Genomic DNA, 22,965 nt, shown 5'->3' on the forward strand with positions numbered 1-22,965 from the left:
ATACTATTTGTTTTATCTATATTTTCAAAAAAAGATAAAAAATATATAAATTTATAAATAAAAATTTTATTCGTTACGATAGCACGTTCTTTTCCTCTAGTTTCAAAACTATACAAAAATTAATGAATATTCAATTCATTCAGATTTTCTCTTTCTTAAATTACTAAAGCAATATTCATAAGCTTGAAGCTACAAGGAAAACATTTTGTCCTATGGATCTAACATACATAGAAAATATAATAAAAGTGTTGCAGTGCAATTTATATGTAGAATTTAGCTGTCCAAATTTGCTAAATTTTGTATCATTGAACTATATGTTGTGTGATATTTTGTCTTGTTCTCTTTCCTAAATGGCAATTCCCGTCTGCCATTGATAGTTGTCACCTATCAGCTGATGTCCGTCATGTCTATCTATATGTCAATTGTCACTGTCATATATAGTATATACCGACTGGAAGTGATTACTTGCTCTGTGCCCATGCCTAACTGGAACCCTCAGCTGGAACCTGCAAGAGAGGTTATGAAATCAGAAGATAATTAAAAGGTTCATAATATTATTAAACAGAATAGGAGAAAATTCAATTAGGTATATTGCTGCCCGGTATATTTAAAAAAATGGGCATAAGTTAAATCTCTTTACATCCTTGGTGTCGATTTGAAGAAACGAAAATATACACATCTAATGTTGAAATAAAACCTTATTTAACAAAGTATAATGTACAGGAGCACATTTTTTAGATTGTAAGTTTACTATTATACCTTTAATAGATGAAACTATATCTTTATTTATTACCTTTCTGAAACTTTAAAGTTTTTATTTATGTATCTTTGAAGGTTGCCAATAAAACATTTTAAAGAGGTATTTCGCCAGCCTTCTGAAGCCCAAACGAAAATCAACGATGTCTTTAGTAGAGCACGACCACTCTCTCTATCAGCTTATTATTATAAAAAGAGAAAAAGTCCAGAAGAAAAGGTAAAAAGCACATTTTTATTGTTTTTGTGTAAAAATAATTATTAATTAAAAATAGTAAATAAATATTCATAAGATCAACATATTATGTATATAAAAATTGTATGCTATTATAGGCAGTAGAAAACCAAGGGCGCAGGGTCATTAGGTATGCACCAAAAGCAGGAACTGAAGTTGTAGGCATATGGAGGAATATGACCGTTCAAGAAATAGCTAATGTTTTAAGGAAGGATGTTGGTAAGCATTTAATAATCAAGTGTGCACTAAGACTAAGGAATGATTATTATTAATCTGAATCTCTTAATGAGATCTTTCATGAGAATTTTTAATACAAATAGTTGGCATGATGTTGGTGAAATATTTCAATAAATGATAGTTTAACTAAAGTTTAATTACTCCTGGCTAAAATTATGTTTCTCCGAAAAAAAAAAAAAAAATTTTTTTTTTTTTTTTTCTTTTGTTTCATCTGCAATCAGCGGTTTTCGCTATAAGCGGATGTGTTGTCAGTCAAATTTTGGCATGTAGAGCGAGCCCTCCAGTGAGGACAACTGCTCTTCAAGTAATAAAGCTAGATTACATCTTTTCTTTTAAGACGTTTGTGGTAGGACCTTTTTATCAGTTGGCTTGCTAGTTTGTTAGGATGTTTCTCTAGTCTGGCAACATAAGATTTTGTATGCGTGTTAATTTCATCTTTTATAGAGCATATGTTAGTGTGGCTTTGAATTTCAGCATTAGTAGTAAACCAGGGGGCATTGCTGAGAGTTCGCAGTATAGTATTTTGCTGTCGTTGCAGTAGCGAGATAGATGAATTACTGGCACTACCCCATAGTTGAATGCCGTATGTCCATATAGGTTTAATTACACTTTTGTATATCAGTAGTTTGTTGTCCAGTGACAGGCGACTTTTCCGGCCCAGTATCCAGTACAAGCTGCGGTAGCGAATGTTTATTTCTTCTCTTTTTGCTTTGATGTGGTGGTTCCAGGTCAAACGTCGATCCAAGTGTAGCCCGAGGTAGCGGACTCTGTCAGTGTGTGGTAGTGTAGAATCTTTAAGCTTTACAGGCGGGCAATCTTCTTTTCGAAGCGTAAAGGTGACGTGTACCGATTTTGAGGGGCTCGCTTTAATTTTCCACCTCTCCATCCAGTCCGTGATCGCGTTGAGACCTTTTTGTAAATTTTTTGATGCAATTGCCGGATCCTTACTACTTGCTAGTATTGCTGTGTCATCAGCGAATGTTGCTGTAGTAACGTTTTCAGTAAGCGGTAAGTCAGCTGTAAAAAGTGTGTATAGTAGTGGTCCAAGCACTGAACCTTGTGGCACACCTGCTCTGATGTTGTAGATGTTTGATGTCTTTCCACTTTCCAGAATTTGAAAGCGACGTTCACTAAGATAGGATTTTATAAGTGGATAAAAGCTGTGAGGTAGATTTTGCCTTAATTTGTATAGCAAACCTTCGTGCCACACTTTGTCAAAAGCTTGCTGGATATCCAAAAACACCGATGAACAGTATTCCTTTTCTTCTAGTGACTTCCGGACTCTTTCAACTACTCTATGGACCTGTTCAATAGTGGAATGTTCCTGTCTGAAACCAAATTGATGATCTGGAATAGCATTGTTCACTGCGAGGCAAGTAAGCATTCTGGATAACAAAATCTTTTCGAATACTTTTGACAGTATCGGTAATAGGCTAATGGGTCTATATGATGATACCTCATTAGCCGGTTTGCCAGGCTTATGTATCATCTGAATGTTTGATAATTTCCAGAGATTAGGAAAATGTTGAACCCTTATAATTCCATTATAAAGGATGGTCAGGAATACTATAACCTTACGGGGAATCTGCTTTAAAATTTCCTTGGTTATAAGATCTATACCAGGCGCTTTTTTATCTTTAAGGTCTTTTATCTTCCTCCATACTTCGGCGGTAGTTACTGGTTTTGGTGGGAGAGACATTTGCATATCCTCTTTAAGGGCATTAATGATTTCATCGTCGTGTCCAGTGAATGTCTCTTTGTTGGGACGGAAAACATTTTCTAGATGTTCGGCAAAGCAGGTTGCTTTTTCCTCTGGTGTCCTCGCCCAGCCTTGCGTTCCTTTTATTGGTGGTTTAGCATTCTGTGGACGATCATAATTTTTTGTAAACTTCCAGAGCGAGTAATTCGTCGAGGCATTTGCAGTCAGCGATTGGAGTTGTGTTTCGAGAGTTTTATTTCGCCAATTATGAAGCATATCTTTCAGTTTTCTTGCCTCTCTGTTGAATTTTGTTTTATCTGTACTCAACCTGCTGTCGTGCCAGATTCGCCTTGCTCTTCTTTTATTTACTATAGCCCTTTTTATATCGCGAGGATAATTATCAGGTATTTTTAAAGTCCTACTTTCTAGAGTGTTTAGGATACAGGCTTTTTGAATAAGCGATGTTACATATTTTGTGGATTCTTCTATGTCATCGGGTGTCTTCAGGGAAACTTTTAGGTCAATATTATTATTCAGATATTCTCTAACGGAATCCCAATCTGTAGATTTATTATGAAGTGTCTTTATGTTTTCTTCTATTAGTAGGGTGCTAGCTGTTAGTAGAACTGGAGTGTGATCAGAAGAACCATCGTAGCAAGATTCTATTTTAAAGTAATATGTTGACATACCCTTTGCAATGAAAAAGTCGAGTAGATCCGGGATTTTATTCTTATCTGAAGGCCAATACGTTGGCTCGCAAGTAGTAATGACACGCATGTTATTATTGTCTATACAAGTTTTTAGTTGCCTGCCCCTTGTAGTTGTTAACCGTGATCCCCAGTGAGTGTTCTTCGCATTCCAATCGCCTCCTGTAATAAAGCGACTTCCTAGACTGCTGAAGAATTCGGAGAACATTTCACAGCTAATTTTATGTCTTGGAGGGCAATAGACCGCCGAGACTTTGATATAGCCGGTCCTATCTTCTATAGCTATTGTAGTAGCTTGGATGTAGTCGGTTTTAAATTCTGGTAAGATATGATGTTTAACTGTCTTTCTCACAATAATTGCAGATCCAGCGTGGCCAGTTCCGTCTGGGTGGAGGGTAACATAGCATTGATATTTATTAAATTTTATGTTTGAAGCTGAGGTACAGTGTGCTTCAGATACCAGCAGTAAGTCTAAGTTATGTTCGTTAAGAATCAGTTCGATTTCATTTCTATTAGGCGCTAAACCATTTGTGTTCCAGGTGGCTAGCTTCAGAGCTGTCATTTTGACATTTTGTCGACTAGCTTTGTTATGAGTACAATTAGATAGAGAAAAAAAAAATAAAAAGCTTGAAATAGGACAACTTATTAGTCTTACAACGGCAACATTATATATTATATATATAACAACATTATATATATATTCTCTTTACAGATCATGTTTATAAGGCATTGGAATTTGCTGACAAAGACTCTGAAATAGTGTACACAAAGGATACTGTGATACGGAATCCACAGATTATACGTGATGTTGTCAAAATTTCCGGATGCAGATTCAAAATTATTGCCAAGCCGGAAGAGGGGATTGAGGAGGAAGAGGTAATCTATTATCTTCACATATAAATATTAGTTCTATGAATCATTGCTTTTTGTCTATACTAATATTATAAAGAGGAAAGGTTTGTATGTATGTATGTATGTATGGTTTTCACGCATAAACTACTGGACCGATTTTGATGAAATTTGGCACAGATAATCTTTAGACCCTGAGAAAGAACATAAGCTACCTTTTATTGCGAAACTAGCGACCCGCCCCGGCTTCGCACGGGTGCAATGCTGATACTAAATAAACTACAGGAAAACTGTGAACGTTGTATATAAAAACATAGCGGCCCGCTCCGTCTTCGCACGGGTATAAAATATATAGCCGGGCGGCCGGCCGGTACCGCCGCAAATGCTACGTCCCGCAATTTTTAAATCTGTAATATCTTCGAAAATATTCACTTAAATCATACGGTGTAAAGGCCCATATAGATCTATATTAAATGAACAATGTATTTAAGGTATTTAATTGGTTAAGGATTAATGCTGTATTGGTTAAAATCGCATCGAAAATTAGCCATTATTTGTCGTAAAAAGTAAATGACAAAAAAAAGTTATTGTGGGTTATCCATAAGAGATAGACATATACCATCGCGGACTTTTCTGTAGACCTTTTCAATGTGTATAATACTTAGTACATTATTTTGATAAAACTCGTAGGGTTCAGCCTGCGTTTGCAATGTAAGCGGAAAAAATGTAATTTTTTACGACATCACATTAGAAACCTCAAAAATAACAGTACTTCTCCACTATTTAATGGATGTTATTATACATATAAACCTTCCTCTTGAAACACTCTATCTATTAAAAAAAACCGCATCAAAATCCGTTGCGTAGTTTCAAAGATTTAAGCGTACAAAGGGACATAGGGACATAGGGACAGGGAAAGCGACTTTATTTTATACTATGTAGTGATATGTACCACGGGCGAAGCCGGGGCGGACCGCTAGTTGTTTATATTTATGTTATTAAAGCTCATTTTAACAAAAATTAAGAAGCTGTGTTCTAGCAGATTAGATAAAAATGTTTTGATTTTTGAAAATTATCATGGGAATGTAACTCTTTTCATATCAACTGTATTTTCCTCAAAATTTTGGTCTAATCGATAGTTCATTGATAATATATGAAACTCCCTAATTCTCGTAATTGAAATATGTTTTAATTTTTGATATCCAGAATAAAGATGCAGTGCCTGCACCCCCTGCACCGCCTGAAGCGCTTCGCCCCCGACCGCCTGTCGTGTGCGTCATGGGCCATGTGGACCACGGCAAGACCACTCTGTTAGATGCTTTGAGGGATACTTCTGTAGTGGATACCGAGTTTGGGGGCATTACGCAGCATATTGGAGCTTTTCAAGGTATTTATTTCTGTTTTGAAAATACTTTGATAATATTTATTTGTAAAATTTTCGTTTTTCTACCATACTTGTAAAGCTAAATTTGTTAAACTTGAATTTTATTTAATGGATTGTCCACATGTGATTCCAATATTTTATTACTGAACTAAAGCGCATGTAAATTTTTTATTATTTCAATAAACTAAAGCCAGAAAAAAGCAAGACTGCTACCCTACTCTATCTATTAATAGTTTGTCAATACATTCAAAACATAATTATACTAGCCGTTTCCTCGCGGCTTCACCCGCATTGCCCCGCTCCTGTTGGTCTTAGCCTTCCTCGATAAATGGGCTATCTAACACTGAAAGAATTTTTCAAATCGGACCAGTAGTTCCTGAGATTAGCGCGTTCAAACAAATAATCAAACTTTTCGACTTTATAATCCATACTTAATATTATAAATGCGAAAGTAACTCTGTCTGTTACTCAATCACGCCTAAACTACTGAACCAATTTGCATGAAATTTGGTATGGAGATATTTTGATACCCGAGAAAGGACATAGGCTACCTTTTATTGCGAAATATGTACCACGGGCGAAGCCGGGGCGGACCTCTAGTATTAGTATAGATTTCAAAATGTATCAGGCTTTTTCAATGTTTTTTCATGTCATTCAAACTCAAACTCAAACTCAAACATTCATTTATTCAATTAGACTACTATTTAGTAGCACTTTCGAATCGTCATTACATGAGTATTTTTAGCATTTACCACCGATTCGGAAATTAGTATCTATGGAGAAGAATCGGCAAGAAACTCCATAGTTACATTATGTTAATTCCCCAGTAAAACTGGCATCCGGCGACCAAGTAACGTTCCTGGACACGCCCGGGCACGCCGCGTTCACAGCGATGCGTTCCCGCGGCGCACACGCCACTGATATAGTCGTGCTCGTGGTCGCCGCTGACGATGGCGTCATGGAGCAGACTGTGGAGTCCATACGGATGGCGAGGCAGGCTGATGGTGAGAACAATCTTACACACACTTACATGCATGTATGCAAACCACAGAACATATAAAAGAGGTTAGAATGGCTATAATTCGCCGTTCCTATAAGAACCAGTGTCCGCTTACGCACATATTTGCAATTTCAAATCTAGCCAATCATGACGCCGCGCGATCACGCGATTTAAAATGGAACAAATCATACGCATAATGATGATGTGAGCAGTGCTCATATCCTTGGCGCGTCTGCCCCGCCTACAATGCCTTTCTAACCTCTTTTATATGTTCTGTGATGCAATCGTATGCGTACACGTATTGCACGCACACACATATACATGAACAATTATTATGCGCACGCACGCTCAAAACTTGCATGCATGCGTGTATGAGCTTACGTGCATATGTACACGTGTGCGCTTATTTAATTTTAAATATTAAAAATATTTATTTATTAAATTGGCAAATTGTTTAATGATTTGTTTACTAGTTATCATAGTGCGTAATTATTAAAATAAAATTATGTCTGAATAAAATTTCACTTCAATGCATGTACAATGTACATACAAACAAATTCCACAGTTAATATACAGCAAAATATTTTTAAATTATTTTTTATTTAGTTCGACAGATACCTACTCTAGATAATGAATAAGAGTTTTTTTTTCTATTTCAGTTCCCATTCTCGTGGCGGTCAACAAAGTGGACAAGCCAGGTGTAAACATTGTAGGTATGCCTCTATTTTATATATTTGTATGTTGCTTTATGTTTTATATTGCTTTGTAACGTGATGTAAATATATTTTGAAATTGTAGTGTTATATTTTTGTGTATTTTATGTTAATATTTTCATAATTTAAACTCATTCGAAAGGAATATGATTTTATTTAAATTTGGCAAATAAATTAAAAGTTGTAGAATTTTATTAAACATTAAAAATGAACTAAACCCTAAACTACCTAAAATCATGCTCATTATAAGCAAAGGTTACTTATCACAATCATTAGAATTTACATTTTAACACATTTTTTTTTATCGAATCTACCCTGTGCTGCCTATTGCTTAAACTTATTTCCCACCATAAAAAACACAAATCCCACCAGGAGCGCACGCTAAAATCGCTGGCACAACACGGCGTGGTATGCGAAGCCCTAGGGGGCGAAGTCCAAGCGGTGAGCGTGTCGGCCCTCAAGCGGCTGCACCTGCCCGCCCTGCTGGAGGCGCTGCACGTGCAGGCGCAGCTCATGGAGCTCGCTGCCGACCCCCTGGGCAGTGTGGAGGGGGTGGTGATTGAGAGCCAGCTGGACCCGAGGCTAGGGTGAGTGGAATACGCAGGGAAAATAAAAAAAAATCATGTTAATTTTTACAATTTTTGAAGTGAAAACTTCTTTAGCGGCGTTGAGCACTTTTTCTGTAATGGGTATAAAATCTTAAACTCGCGTCAGGACACGTGACCTGATCGAAAAAGCGTAAGACGGATACCATTCCAAAATATCAAACATGCTCAACGTTAATAATCAAGTTTTCACTTCTGCCGGCACTCCCGGAGTGCAACCCGTCTTTTTTTCAAAAAATCACGGTATATTTTTATATTTAACTGTTGATTGCTTGTAATTGACGTGAACGCTAAGCGACAAAATCCCTTGAAAGATATAAAATAAAATATAGGGTGTGTGCTGAGCGTACTTGTCAAAAGTGAAATTTCTTTGGCAAGATTCAAAGATACCAAAATCGTCGCCTGCATGATGTAACGGTATTCCCATGAAGCGACCTTGAATTTTACTCACAACGCGCCTAAAAAAGTTTCATTTCAATAAACAACAGTCATTTTAGAAGTTGTTGATTTCTGAAAAAAAAATAAAGTTTTCTTTTTCTCTGCGACGACGCGGTTGGCGCAGTGGTAAAGTAACTGCCTACTGAGCCGACGGTCCCGGGTTCGATCCCCGGTCAGGGCAAATATTTGTGTGATGAACTCAATTATTTGTTCTTGGGTCTGGGTGTTATTATTTCATTTTTAAAAAAATCATTTATTTGTTTCATAACACAGTGTAGTACAATAAGTTTGAATACAGTAAAAATTGCATATTAAAATAATATTAAAATATCTATATATGTATTTATTAAATATTATATTTATCGTCGCCTAGTACCCACAACACAAGCCTTAATTGAGCTTACTGTGGGACTAGGTCGATTTGTGTAATAATGTCCTATAATATTTATTTTTTTTTTTTTTTTGTATAGGAAATGTGCAACAGTATTGGTGCAGAGGGGAACACTACGCAAGGGATGCATCCTCGTTGCTGGCAGTGGGTGGGCTAAGGTAAACTGTTATTTTAGTTGCTAATAATTTGATTATTTACTTTAAAAAAAACGAACAATGGAGCAGTTTTATTCAGGAAATGTTATGTCACCATCTAATATTTTTCATAATTTTCCTATCTTATCCCTAATATTTTCACAAAAAAGCTAAATAGTTTGTCAGCTGGTATAAGATGATAAGAAGTAGAATTTCTCCAAGTACAAATTAGACAAAGATCGACATTTGACCAATAATGAAATAAGTAAGAATAATGGAGTAAAAATTATTTTCCCGTTAATTTATTCCAATCAGTTTGAAAATGATTAGTGACGCAGTCCGCAGACTCATAATTTTTTATAACTACCCTCATTAATAATTGTAAATACAAATAATAATAAAGCAAGAAAAGAACGACGTTTTTCCAAAATTCTATAATTCTACTAAATGGCAACATACAGGTGCGTATGCTAAAAACGGCCGATGGTGCGTTAGTAGAAGAAGCCCCACCGTCTATGCCCGTGTCGGTTCTCGGGTGGAGAGAACCCCCCGCCCCTGGGGATAGAGTACTGGAAGTGTCTACTGAGGTAAGGGAATATGACGAAAGATATAGCTTTATAATGTTTAAATAAATGTTATTTAATTACACATCTTCAATTATGTTTTATTAAACACAGTCACAATATATGTAGTTCTTAAATTTTATACAATAACAGAGTTCTCAGAATTACACATTCACACAGTTACATACATTTACACTGTTTTGAAATTATACAGTCACAATTATTTATGTACTGCTTTGTCGTAAACATATTGGGGTAGCTTCTTCAATTTCATTTCATTCGTAACTTTTTGAAGGCGATTGAAATTTTATAATACATTGCCATGTAACACTCCCAATTTTTTATTAATTTTTCCCAATCTGTCTTATTTCTTAAAATATTTTTTGCACAGAAAAGAGCGAACGAAGTAATGAAATGGCGTCACAACCAGCGCATGAAGGAAAAGCAAGCTATGGACCAGGAGGTGATAACCGCTAAAGAGGCAGAACATCAAACGTTCTACAAGCAGCAATTGGCCCAGAAGCGGGCCATGGGACGGTTCAAAGTACGGCCCGTGGGGCCAAGGGACAAGATGATCAAGGTGGACGACCATCCGACAGTCAGTGTGGTGATTAAAGGTAGTTTCATACTAATATTATAAATACCAAATTTGTGAGTATGTATTGAAGTTTGTTACTGTTTAACGCAAAAACTGCAAAATCGATTTTCAAGAAATTTGGCACACACAGAAAGTAACTTGGATTAATACATAGGATAGTTTTAGCCCGGAAGTCCCACAGGAACGGAACCTATGCGGGTTTTTTGTATGAAACTGCGGGTGAAGCCGCGGGCGTGATCCTGTTTTTCTATATATCCAATATCCAAGTTCGTTTTTTGTTTTTAAAATGTACTGTTGTATATTACGTTAATAGTTTTAGTTTTCCAAATTTGTATCATAGAGTTTCAGTTACTTTTCACGATCTTCGGAATCGCTATTGTGATTTTTGTCATATTTGCCAAAATACAATCTTACCCAATATAATTACACATATAGTGACAAAAATTATATCTTAGAAATTAATTGTTAGTTGAATAAAATTAGTATAAAGAATGAAATGATTTTATTAGATTCAGCACATTGGAAAAAAGCATACTAAAAAACAAAAATAAGAACCACACAAAAATTTAGTCGCCGTAATATGTATTATTATTCATAACATTCTGAACAACAGATGTTTTTCGTGTGGTGTAACTGTAAATGGAAGACACAGGCTCCTGAAAAACAGTTCTTACTGTCTTAGGAACCTGGGTCGCTTTAATTTGTTAAATGTTTTAAGTGAAATAAATGATTTATTTATTTATTCCCACACACATTTTAAGTATTTGCATTATTCAGGCGACGTGGACGGTTCAGTGGAAGCCATCTTGGATATCCTGGAGACATACGACTCGCACCACACTGTGCGGCTCGAGCTCGTGCATTTTGGTGTGGGGCCCATAGCACCTACTGATGTTGAGGTGGGGTTGATATACTTAGACTTCAATAATCTTAATACTATTATAAAGGCGAAAGTTTGTAAGGATTTATGGATGTATGGATGTTTGTTACTCTTTCACGTAAAAACTACTGAACTGATTACAATGAAATTAAGCACACATATAGAGGGTAACTTGGATTAACACAAAGGATAGGTTTTATCCCGGAAATCCCACGGGAACAGGAACTATGCGGGTTTTCCTTTGAAAACGCGGGCGAAGCCGCGGGCGGAAATCTGGTTATTAATATTACTGGAAAAGGCATGTCAAGAGTTTGTTTGTTTGTTTGAATACGCTAATCTCATGATCCTTTCTCATTTATCGAGAAAGGCTATGATTTGAAATATAATAAATGTGTAAGTGCATTTATTCGTCTTTCTTTCACATAGCAATGGTACCTTATCGAAACGAAATTTCTTTGACCTTCGAGCGAAGCGGCGGGCAAATATACACGAAAAGTGTAATAATAAAGCAAGCTTATTTCGAATTAAGTTTCTATTACCTTTTAAATATATTTTAACTTTTTGCATGGAGAAAAATAATATAACTTTTTACAGATAGCGCAAGCGTTCGACGCAGTTATTTACGCGTTTAACGTGGAATGTCCTCCCGCGCTCGCCGTAGAAGCTAAGAATAGTAACATCGAAGTTAAAAAACATAACGTTATATATAAATTAGTGGACGATTTGAAAGAAATGATCAATAATAAGATACCCACCACACAGCAAGAGGAGTTGATCGGTAAGAGATAGAAAGAGTTGGAGAAGTTCAAACTCAAACTCAAACTCAAACATTCATTTATTCAATTTATAGACTACTATTTAGTAGCACTTTCGAATCGTCATTACATAAGTATTTTTAACATTTACCACCGATTCGGAAAGCAGTATCTATGGAGAAGAATCGGCAAGAAACTCCATAGTAAGTTGTAAAAGTGTAAGAAAGCATGTAAAAGTAAAATTTTGATTATGGCTATCTATCTTGTTTAAACATCATTAAAATTAATTTAGGTATATTAATGATATTTGCAATTATCTTCTTACTCTTAAATCATGAATATCTTCCCAAAACAACACCTTGAAAATTTATTTATTTAAGACAGCCAATTAACCCTTGTGCTATAAAAAACAATAACTCAGAATTTAAAAATAATGTCCGAGCAGCTTAAAACTTTCATTCAAATTATAGTAAAAAATAAAATTAAAAGAACAGTTATATTGAAAGTCTTTTGTATATACTCCATAGATAACTATGCCTAATATGCGTGAAGGCAGAGTTTCGCTTCCGACAAATTTTTTTGGTGTGATTGTTAATCCATTTGTATATTGTAATTAAGCTATTGCATAGCTTCTATCGCGGGCCCTGAGCGCGGCGACCGAATCGAGAAATTCCGTAACGAAAAAACCTCACGCTCCCCACTCCGACGGGCGCGGAGGTGTGGCTTGAAGGCATAGCATGCAATAGCTTGACCGCGGCAGTCTCCGAGCCACACGTCTTTTTTTGTAATTTAATAACAGCCGCTTATAAACTGCACTTTCCAGGTGAAGCCAAAGTACTGCAGCAGTTTTTAGTGTCAGAGGGTAGGAAAAAAGTGCCCGTAGCTGGGTGCCGATGTACTAAAGGCTCGCTCAGTAGAAACGCGCTCTATAAGGTGATCAGAGATGATCAGATTGTGTTCCAGGGTAAGTTTATTGGGTTTAGTCAATTATTTGTTGATATTAAGGCAATACGGAATCACTCATATTGTAAATCTAAGTAAAAGAGTAATGATACTCCAAAATAAACACAGAACCGAATTTTGTTACTTTATTTTTTTTTTATTCGCACTACTTGAAAAATAAAAACATCTGGATAATTCGCTATATATAATATTCGCTAAATCTATTTTAACCCGTATTTTAATGTTCCCAAAAATTTGAAAGATGTTCATAATGCGGTGACCTATTTAAACCGCGTCATTATACATTTCCTTTTTATCTATATTTTGATTAACATTTATTAGACTATAGTACAATACTGGTTAAGTCTAATGTGGAAGGCGTCGGTCGTCTCTAGCACAGGTTCATACCTAGTTGAGGCGAGTTTGTATTATTTTATGTCACTGTATTGGTACTCAATAATTGATTTTTATTTTTATTTATTTCTTACCAGGAAAACTAGCATCAATGAAGCATTTAAAAGAGGAAGTAACTACAATCAAGAACGACACAGAATGCGGGCTTCGTTTCGAAGAAGCGTTCGACGTTCAACCGGGAGATATTGTAGTTTGCTACAAGATGGTAGACGTCAAACATACTACAGACTGGGATCCGGGATTTTAGAAGAGATTTAGTTAATAAATTGTATTAGAATTGTTTGGTGTTTTTTATTTTTACTTTCTTAAAAGTAACCTTTAAACAGTTGTTGTGATTGGTCACTTTAAACATAATTCGGACTGGGATCTGGGATTCTAAAATGGTGATAAATTGTACTGATAGAATGTAAATTGTATTAGAATTGTTTATTTCTTAATTTTATTTCGAAAATTTTCATTATCTGCCCTCAAAAAAGATGCCGTTGTGTGTTCAGTGACATGAACGTGCGTGCCTGCGTCACGATATTTTTTTTTAATTATTATTTTTTAAAAATCGAATACCTATGTTCCTAGGAATCCCATAAAAAAAGTATTAAAAAAAAACAGACCGCGTTCTATCGATTAAATTCGAATTATGAAATAAGTACAAAATTTTCATCAGATGGTAATTAATTGATAGATGGCGTGGAGTGTAATATAAAAACCTAGTAGTTGGTCTAGGTATCTAAGGCATCTATTAAAATAAAATTCGATATAAAAAGTTAGATTCATTTCAACAGCATGAAAGTTTAGCAGTACATAGTAGGAGCAGTGGTCGGAAAGGGGCTGGAGAACTTATTAAAGGAGAGCAAAACGTAACTTTTGACCGGTAAGTTTTATAACATTCGAACTACTATCACATCTAATAATTAATATCCTCTTGAAATATCTATGGTAGGTACTACTCTTATATTATTTATTAATTATTATACTTACGATGTATTTCTCTTAGGTTCTAACATTTTAGCTTTCACCCCCGCCCCTAAAAGAATTGTTCCAGTGAGAGTCATGATAAAAAGATCTTATTTGAAAATAAGTACTTATCTTTTTTACGATTGTCGGCCTTCCTATCTAAGATGGTAAGGGTAAAAGTGAAACACATTATTAGTGTAATGATTTAATTGTACATATTGAAATTATTGAATTTATCAGTAATTACTTATAACCAATTAACTAAAACAAGGATAGATTTGCTAGTCATCAGTCATAGACATCGAAGTTAACCGTTCAATCAGTCTACCTACCAAAGTAAATGAAATAACAACACTCGCTTAACGGATACAAAACCGCGAGTCACACATTTGTCGATACAACAATAATATAATCGATTAAAATAAATAATTTCACGATAATAATAAAACACAAGAGTGCTATGGCCGTGCATTTCTATACAAATTTTAACCTGTCTTTTCTAACTAAGGGTTTCTTTAAATTTTGTATAGACCACTCGACTGGCAATCTTGGATTGCTCGATACACTATATGTACAGGAGCCGAGATGAGCCTAACAACAATATACAATAGTTTATAGTTTATACAGTACAATCTCATACTATTGCTATCTAACTTGCCTTCGTATAACCTTAACATTGACACACCTTTCGTTGCTATCCAAACTGTTTTAACGGATTTTATTATTAAATGCAATTCTGTTTGAGTCTAAATCATATAGGGAGGAGGAAGGGACTATTTTCTTTCAGTATGATGATAAAATCAGACAATTTAACCAAATAATTTTTGAGACACCTTATTTTATTCTAAATTGATAGTACTAAATTCTCAGAAAAGTAAAATCTGGGCAATCTGGTGATCAAGATGATTTACACAAGAAAGCAATGCTTATGAAAGGTAATTAATATTCTCTTAATATTAATATTTACAGTAACAGCTAGGTGAGTTATAAAAAAAGTCAATAAAAGCCTTCAAAACATTTTGGATAGCATCACATCACTAAACTTGCACAACATTCAAACCAATCTGTCTACTATGGAATTATTTACCCCCCTTAGGCCATACCAGTATGCACTACTCAATATAAAGCTTCAATTCTATTGCTGTATCGTCATCTATCAATAATTATGAAGCAGTGTTAAAGGATACTTAAAAAAAGAAATTATTTATATTTAAAAAGAGGACTTGCATAACTAGATAAATGCATAAAATTTTTTCTTATTAACAGAGGACGATATCAGCAATAGAAACTCGATCCATACTAATACAGGACGAATTCCCTAAAAGTCTTGCGATATATGCAGTAGTACAACTGGTAGAGGTGCCCCAGGTCCCGCTAGTCGACCAGTTCTATGCGGTCGCGTCGTCTCGCGTCTCCGTTGTGGGTCCGCGTGGGCCGCGACCACGTGTTCACACACCCGTCCGCGCACGCCGTAATGAAGTACTCCGCTCGGAACAAAAGCGCCGTTAACCGCTCATGCGCTATCTTCTTGCATACCAGCGGTTCTAACACTGGACACTCGTCAAATCTCGGACATGAAGGTGTCCCTATCAACTTTAAAGGGTCGTAGCTGTCGTTCGACTGCGCTCCCGCCGACTTGCCTCTCAATGCGACCGTGTTCGACGCTGAAGATTTGTCGGTGGGTTTCGTTAAACTGAAATTCCTTCTGTGATCCGATCGCCGCTCACCGAATGATAACGCAGCCAGTCTTTGTGTAAAGTTAACTCCTAGAGAACCGGACGATTCTTCTTTAGCTTTTCCTACGCTTATATTCAACGTTGACACGTTATTCGCTTTAGATTTGGCCGGTTTAGCGCCCGACGGTTCACCCGCCGCGTTTGATCCACTGAGCTCTGCATGTTTGTGACCAATTTTGTTGCTCTTTGCACACTTTGCCGGTATTTTCGTTCCAGGAACTCCGTTAGGGGAGAAATTCTGACTATTGGGGGATAAGTGGGTAGACGCTCGCGTTCTGACCGGGGGCCGTAATACATCCTCCGTTAAGTCCCATAAGCATAACTGCGTGTCCTGTGAAACACTGCCTAGTCTATAACACTGAACACTTTCACTTTTGTCTTCATGGGTTTCTTCCGTTTCTGGGTCGGTGAAGCTGACTATGTAGGGGTCGAAGGCGACTACGGAGACCCAGGACCTGTGCCCTTGGCCCCGAGCCACGACCCTCCGTTCGCTGAACGACCAGACGGTCACCAGGTCGTCTTCTCCGCCGACCACGACGTACTTTCCGTCTGGCGACCAGCACACACAGAGGAACCCGCCGAAATATGACCTTGCTCGGCCTATCAGCTCCATAGTGTCGTAGTGAAATACTCGTAGGAAACCGTCTTGGGACACAACGGCTAAGTTCGCCCCGCACGGTGAAAATGCAAATTCATTTATACAGCTGCCTTCTGCTCCTATAACCCACCTGAAAACAAAAAAAGGTATTGTTTATGTAAATAATTTTTTGGTCATTTCAAATAAACAAAAAATCTGTAAAAGTAGGCTGTCTGGCTTAAAATATGTTAAATGAGTTGTTTGAAAAACTAAAACATTTATTCCCTCATGCAGACTTTTTAATCAAACGGTATTTTGTAGGTAAAACAAACATAAACCGAACAATATTTCAATGCAAATGATTGTGTGAATTTTAAATTTGTGAGTAAATTGCCGAAACAACTATCCAAACCCATTACCCACCTATACAAAGGGTTCCTAGTGCTCTTAGTCCGGCAGGTGTGTATCGAGTAGCCGTCCCCGCCCTTGAACAGCTGGTAGTGCGGCGCCGCGGAGCCGCACGCGAGCTCCTCGTTGTACACGTACAGCTGGCCCGACGCGTGCGCCGCTATGAACAGGTTGCTCGAGCCCGGCACCCACTTGATGCAAGTGACGCGCGTCTTGTCTATCAGCCTCTGCAGTTATACAATGCATATAATAACGAAACGTTTGGGAGGTTTGAATTACAGAGGTAGGTGTTATTAAAAAAAATATTCTTTTGATGTTGTTGAATATTGATTATTGACACATTAAATTCGATAGAAAACATAAGTACATCAAATAATAAAAAAACTTGTTAAGTGCATGTTAACTCATTTTCATATATGTAGTTTCTTTCTTGTTAATTTCTATTCCATCTGTTTTTATTAATGGTAATTCCAGAAGACTTTGTATAAGTATCAAAAGATGAGCAAAAAGTTCTCTCTAGATCTACTGTACATCCACACAACTGTTGCACCTATTGCTTATTTTAATTGTCAAAAATAAAACAATTGAAAGTAAACTCACCTCTTCATTATACAATTTACTTAATTCTTTCTTAATAGGATCTATTAGTTGTATTTGGCCGGTAGAAAACCCTATGACTAACGAGACACTGTCCGCTGTCATCGTGACTGTATTGAAGTCGTGACACGTCGGATTTGTTCCCTTGTACATCTTCTTGTCCACCGGTTTTGTGAGATCAGCTGCCTGAAAATATATATGATAAGTTAAGGTAATGCTTGTGCAAGTATTTTTATTATTTTAAGAACTAAAACGGTTTTGGGTTAAATTTGTTACTTACATAAAAACAAACACTTCAAATAGACATGAAGTAGTTATATAAATAAACAGTTTCATAGACAAATTATGTATATTTTGGTCCTGTCTTAGAAAAATTCATTCATATAACTTTTATAGATTTGTTAGTCCATTGAATAAAAAGTTCTAGAGTGCGTGAGTTAGTAACGTAAGATGTTTCTTCGGAAACATGTCAAGAGTTCCTAGGTAATAAACATACTAAAACCCCGGGACACTAGGAAGAGCCCCGGAGTGGGAGGAGGGGGGAAAAGGTCCATTTTTTTCATTTTTCGCTTAAATCTCAAAAACGGTACATGTTAGAGAAAAACTTTCAAGGAAAAGTTGAAAGGCCATAAAATTATCTACAAGTTGTACCTAAATCATTTTTTCCTATATCCTACCGTTTCTGAGTTACACGCAGTAAAAAATAATTTTGACTCAAACAATTTCCCCATACGATCAAAAAATATTTCTTTCTTCCAAAAAAACTCAAATGTGCAACTTGTGACCGGTACTGATAGATTGCTCTTAATTAGGTCTATAATTGGTAAAATAAACACATTCCTCCATGGAAGCCTTTAGGAGGAATCGATTGTCAAAATATTATATTAGGGTAGTTTGAGTTACTGAACTTGATCTTTTTATTTTTTCTTCCATAAAACTCAAAAGTGCAACTTGTGACCGGTACAGATATATTGCTCATAATTAGGTCTATCATTGATAAAAATACTAGATTCCACCACGGAGGCCTTTACGGGGAATTGAATTTTATTAGGGTAGTTACGATACTTGAACTTTTTATTTTTTTTCTTCCAAAAAACTCAAATGTGCAACTTGTGACCGGTACTGATAGATTGCTCTTAATTAGGTCTATAATTGGTAAAATAAACACATTCCTCCATAGAAGCCTTTAGGAGAAATCGATTGTCAAAATATTATATTAGGGTAGTTTGAGTTACTGAACTTGATCTTTTTATTTTTTTCTTCCAAAAAACTCAAATGTGCAACTTGTGACCGGTATTGATAGATTGCTCTTAATTAGGTCTGTAATTGGTAAAATAAACACATTCCTCCATGGAAGCCTTTAGGAGGAATCGATTGTCAAAATATTATATTAGGGTAGTTTGAGTTACTGAACTTGATCTTTTTATTTTTTTCTTCCAAAAAACTCAAAAGTGCAACTTGTGACCGGTACAGATGGATTGCTCATAATAAGGTCTATCATTGATAAAAATACCAGATTCCACCACGGAGGCCTTTACGGGGAATTGAATTTTATTAGGGTAGTTACGATACTTGAACTTTTTATTTTTTTTCTTCCAAAAAACTCAAATGTGCAACTTGTGACCGGTACTGATAGATTGCTCTTAATTAGGTCTATGATTGGTAAAATAAAAACATTCCTCCATGGAAGCCTTTAGGAGGAATCGATTGTCAAAATATTATATTATTAGGGCAGTTTGAGTTACTGAACTTGATCTTTTTATTTTTTTCTTCCAAAAAACTCAAAAGTGCAACTTGTGACCGGTACAGATAGATTGCTCATAATTAGGTCTATCATTGATAAAAATACCAGATTCCACCACGGAGGCCTTTACGGGGAATTGAATTTTATTAGGGTAGTTACGATAGTAGAACTTTTTATTTTTTTTCTTCCAAAAAACTCAAATGTGCAACTTGTGACTGGTACTGATAGATTGCTCTTAATTTGGTCTATAATTGGTAAAATAAACACATTACTCCATAGAAGCCTTTAGGAGGAATCGATTGTCAAAATATTATAATATTAGGGTAGTTTGAGTTACTGAACTTGATCTTTTTATTTTTTTCTTCCAAAAAACTCAAAAGTGCAACTTGATACCGGTTCAGATAGATTGCTCATAATTAGGTCTATCATTGATAAAAAAACAGATTCCACTATGGAGGCGTTTAGGAGGTATTGAATTTATTAGAGTAGTTAGGTAAAATAAAAAGCTTTCGAATTTTTCACATTTCATGGGATGTAGCTCGAAAACGGCTGCGAATAGAAAAAAATGATCTAGGTACAACTTGTAGATAATTTTATGGCCTTTCAACTTTTCCTTGAAAGATTTTCTCTAACATGTACCGCTTTTGAGATTTAAGCGAAAAATGAAAAAAATGGACCTTTTCCCCCCTCCCCCCACTCCGGGGCTCCTCCTAGTGTCCCGGGGTTTTAGTATGTTTATTACCTAGGGACACTTGACATGTTTCCGAAGAAACATCTTACGTTACTAACTCACGCACTCTAGACCCCCCTTGGAGGGACTCATTCAATGAACTATGTTCTGTACTTTCAAGTCAAATTAGTAAATTGTTTAAGGTTGATGTTCTCATGTTAATAAAATTATGCTCTAAGTGCTGATTTTTCAATCCTTGGTTAAAACTTATTCATCGAATAACGTATTAAACTACCATTTCAAAAATGTATTGTAATGGTCCGTATTTGACAGTTTCCAGGTGACATTTCAATATGTTCGTGTAATACTTTATTGGACGGATGGATTTTAACCAAGGATTGAAAAATCGGCTTTAAAGCAAATATGTTACATATGAAAATATTAAACAAATAGCTGAGTGACATAGGCTACTTTTAACCAACTTCTGGATACTTAAACAAGTATTCAGGCTTCATACAAGAGACATGTGTATGTGTAAACACTTTTATAGGCAAGACCTAGTAATGAATGAATCTCAGTAATTATATAATAAAGGAAATATTATTATGTACGCTCAAGTTATCTCAGATGGAAATAAGATTATGAAGGATTTTAATCTAATTTATTCCAACTGCTACTGCAGCTTAAGTTCTAATAGTTTATATTTCTATTCCCTCTATAATTAATTATGTGCAATACTTTGTAATTGACCTTTGTTTTATATAAAATGGTACAATAATGTAAATCAATTGAATGTTCTTATCAAGTTCAAATCATATAGTAACAATAATTATCTAATTAGAATATTGTATGTTCGCAAATTGTTTGTTGGGTTATAAAATTTATCCGCTAAGTAAAAAAAAATGTATAACCCAATAGAATTCTGTAATAAAGCTAATATTTTGTACATTTTTGCACTTTCATACATTTGATGATGCACTTTTATGTGGACAGAAATAATCAAATGTATGCATGTAATAAGTGCCCAGAAATTGTAAAACTTAAGGAATACAGAAATAGCATTTTCTTTTTACTTAATTATAGCCTTCCTCGATAAATGAGCTATCTAACACCGAAATAATTTTTCAAATCCGACCACTAGTTCCTGAGATTTGCGCGTTCAAACATACAAACAAACTCTTCAGCTTTATAATATAAGTATAGATGAGCCATTCTGTGTGTATAAAAAAGCTTGACAAGCTCCTCGACTATAAGAATAAAAGATTAATTTTAAAAATAGCTGACTTGTGTATTAATAAAGGAAACATGATGTTTTGTGTAAACTATTTATATCCAATTAGATAATTAGATTGTCTCATCAAACCACACTCTAATCAAGTATCCAGATATCATTCAAGTACTTTCTTGTAATACTTTAATGTATGACTTAATACTTAGAAACTTTATTTAGGATGAAGTACTATATATATGAGCGCCAAGCGGCCCGATCGGTCCCAGACACAATAGATTTTCTATTGTGTCTGTGGTTCCGGGGCCTGAGTTATAATGCTATGCTAATTGTAGTAAATCACATAATAATTTAATTGAAGAATGATAAAAGAATTTGTATGATACTTTCTGATGTAAGAATTTCTTATACTCAAAAACATTCAATATGTACAGGCAATATACACATATTTTGAATATTGCATAACAATTTTGATTATTATATGCATGTTACTGCACTTTTGTAATTAATATTTTGAATTCCTATTATGTAGTGTTTATGATGAATAATAATTCAATAAGATATAAAACATAATACATACCTTTTTAACTCCTCTGTATACATAAACATACAACTCCTTTCCATGGTTAAAACATATCCTATCCTCGGAGGTCGGACCGTCCGAGCCGGGCGCTCCGCCCCCCGGCGGGAGAGACACCAGTGACACGCGCACATGAGACGACCCCGAACCACTAGTATAACCAACACGGTTAGGCCTCGAGTACTCCGACAGTGTCATCAACCGGTACGTCCCCTCCCGCGTCACGAACTGTGTCTTCACGTCGTCCTTCCCGCCGGAGTCAGATTGCACGGCCATGTTATCATATCCTGTTATTATTCATCGAGACCGCCTGGTAAGCTCGATTATGATCAGTTGACACCTCAACCCGCACGCGAATCTGACTGCCTATGCAAAACTTCCATAGCTTATAAACACATGTTCCAATTGGCTCATCGAGCATAAGATTTTTAAACCAGTTATTGTATGTTTTAATTATTAAGATTGGAATCAGATTAAATATTTCTTGTTTAACATAAAAGTCAGATGTCAGACGACAATCGACATGACGGCCCGATCGGATGACGGCTCATTGTTTATGGTTCAAAATCTTTTATCTTACGATTTTTTATTGCCATGGAATCCGAGGAATTTGTTATGTTTTGTAATTTTTATATAGGTCTACCAGAATCTGATGGCATATTTATATTTAAGAAATAAAAGATTTTCATGTGGCAACTTTATTTGACAACTATCAAATTGGTTGTCAAATTATTTGTCTTCTTTGCAATTGATGAATAGTTTTTAGGATTTTGTCTAAAAAATCTTCGAAAATGTCGTAAAAGCCGGTGCGATCACAAGCAAGAGGTGTTGTTTATAATGTGTATAGAAAAACATTCGATGAAGAAGGGTCAAACACATCACAATTTTTAATTTTGAATATTTTATTGGTAAATTGGACTTACCCGTTTTGATACTTTAAATTAAAAATATTATATGTAGGTAACTATAATATTGTTTGTTGTTTACAATATTATAATTTTATGAAAACTTATTACAGGATTTTCCAATACGGCTATTCGTCAAGTCCAAGCTGTCCAAGTCAATTTTATAATGTGTGTTTCTGTTAATACTTACGAAAATAAACATAGTTTTATTTTATTTTTATTTTATTTTATAAAAAATTATAAGCAATCTAGTTTTGATCTGCAATATCATT

At 35.5% G+C, this 22,965-nt stretch overlaps 2 protein-coding genes across 2 annotated transcripts; one reads left to right on the forward strand and one right to left on the reverse strand.

The window, feature by feature from the left end:
- Nucleotides 1–505: 505 nt before the first annotated feature.
- Nucleotides 506–13,578, forward strand: mIF2 (mitochondrial translation initiation factor 2). The gene is made up of 15 exons (XM_089706452.1): nucleotides 506–741; nucleotides 835–973; nucleotides 1,087–1,207; nucleotides 4,344–4,507; nucleotides 5,687–5,867; nucleotides 6,692–6,868; nucleotides 7,524–7,573; nucleotides 7,950–8,164; nucleotides 9,091–9,169; nucleotides 9,607–9,732; nucleotides 10,100–10,325; nucleotides 11,084–11,205; nucleotides 11,781–11,964; nucleotides 12,765–12,905; nucleotides 13,375–13,578. The coding sequence occupies exons 1-15, from the start codon at nucleotides 716–718 to the stop codon at nucleotides 13,542–13,544; spliced, it is 2,121 nt and encodes a 706-aa protein (XP_089562578.1). The 5' UTR covers nucleotides 506–715; the 3' UTR covers nucleotides 13,545–13,578.
- Nucleotides 13,579–15,106: 1,528 nt separating this feature from the next.
- Nucleotides 15,107–22,318, reverse strand: LOC149480230 (WD repeat-containing protein 20). Its single transcript, XM_089706291.1, has 4 exons — nucleotides 21,789–22,318; nucleotides 17,570–17,752; nucleotides 16,985–17,196; nucleotides 15,107–16,712 (listed from the first exon to the last, which is right to left on the reverse strand). Exons 1-4 carry the CDS (start codon nucleotides 22,062–22,064, stop codon nucleotides 15,623–15,625), a joined length of 1,761 nt encoding a protein of 586 aa, XP_089562417.1. The 5' UTR covers nucleotides 22,065–22,318; the 3' UTR covers nucleotides 15,107–15,622.
- Nucleotides 22,319–22,965: the final 647 nt, after the last annotated feature.

This window comes from Colias philodice, chromosome 18 (assembly GCF_061535455.1).
Source record: "Colias philodice isolate Cphi_HAF_F1 chromosome 18, ilColPhil1 Martin Lab GWU primary, whole genome shotgun sequence".
NCBI classification, from domain to species: Eukaryota; Metazoa; Arthropoda; class Insecta; order Lepidoptera; family Pieridae; genus Colias; species Colias philodice.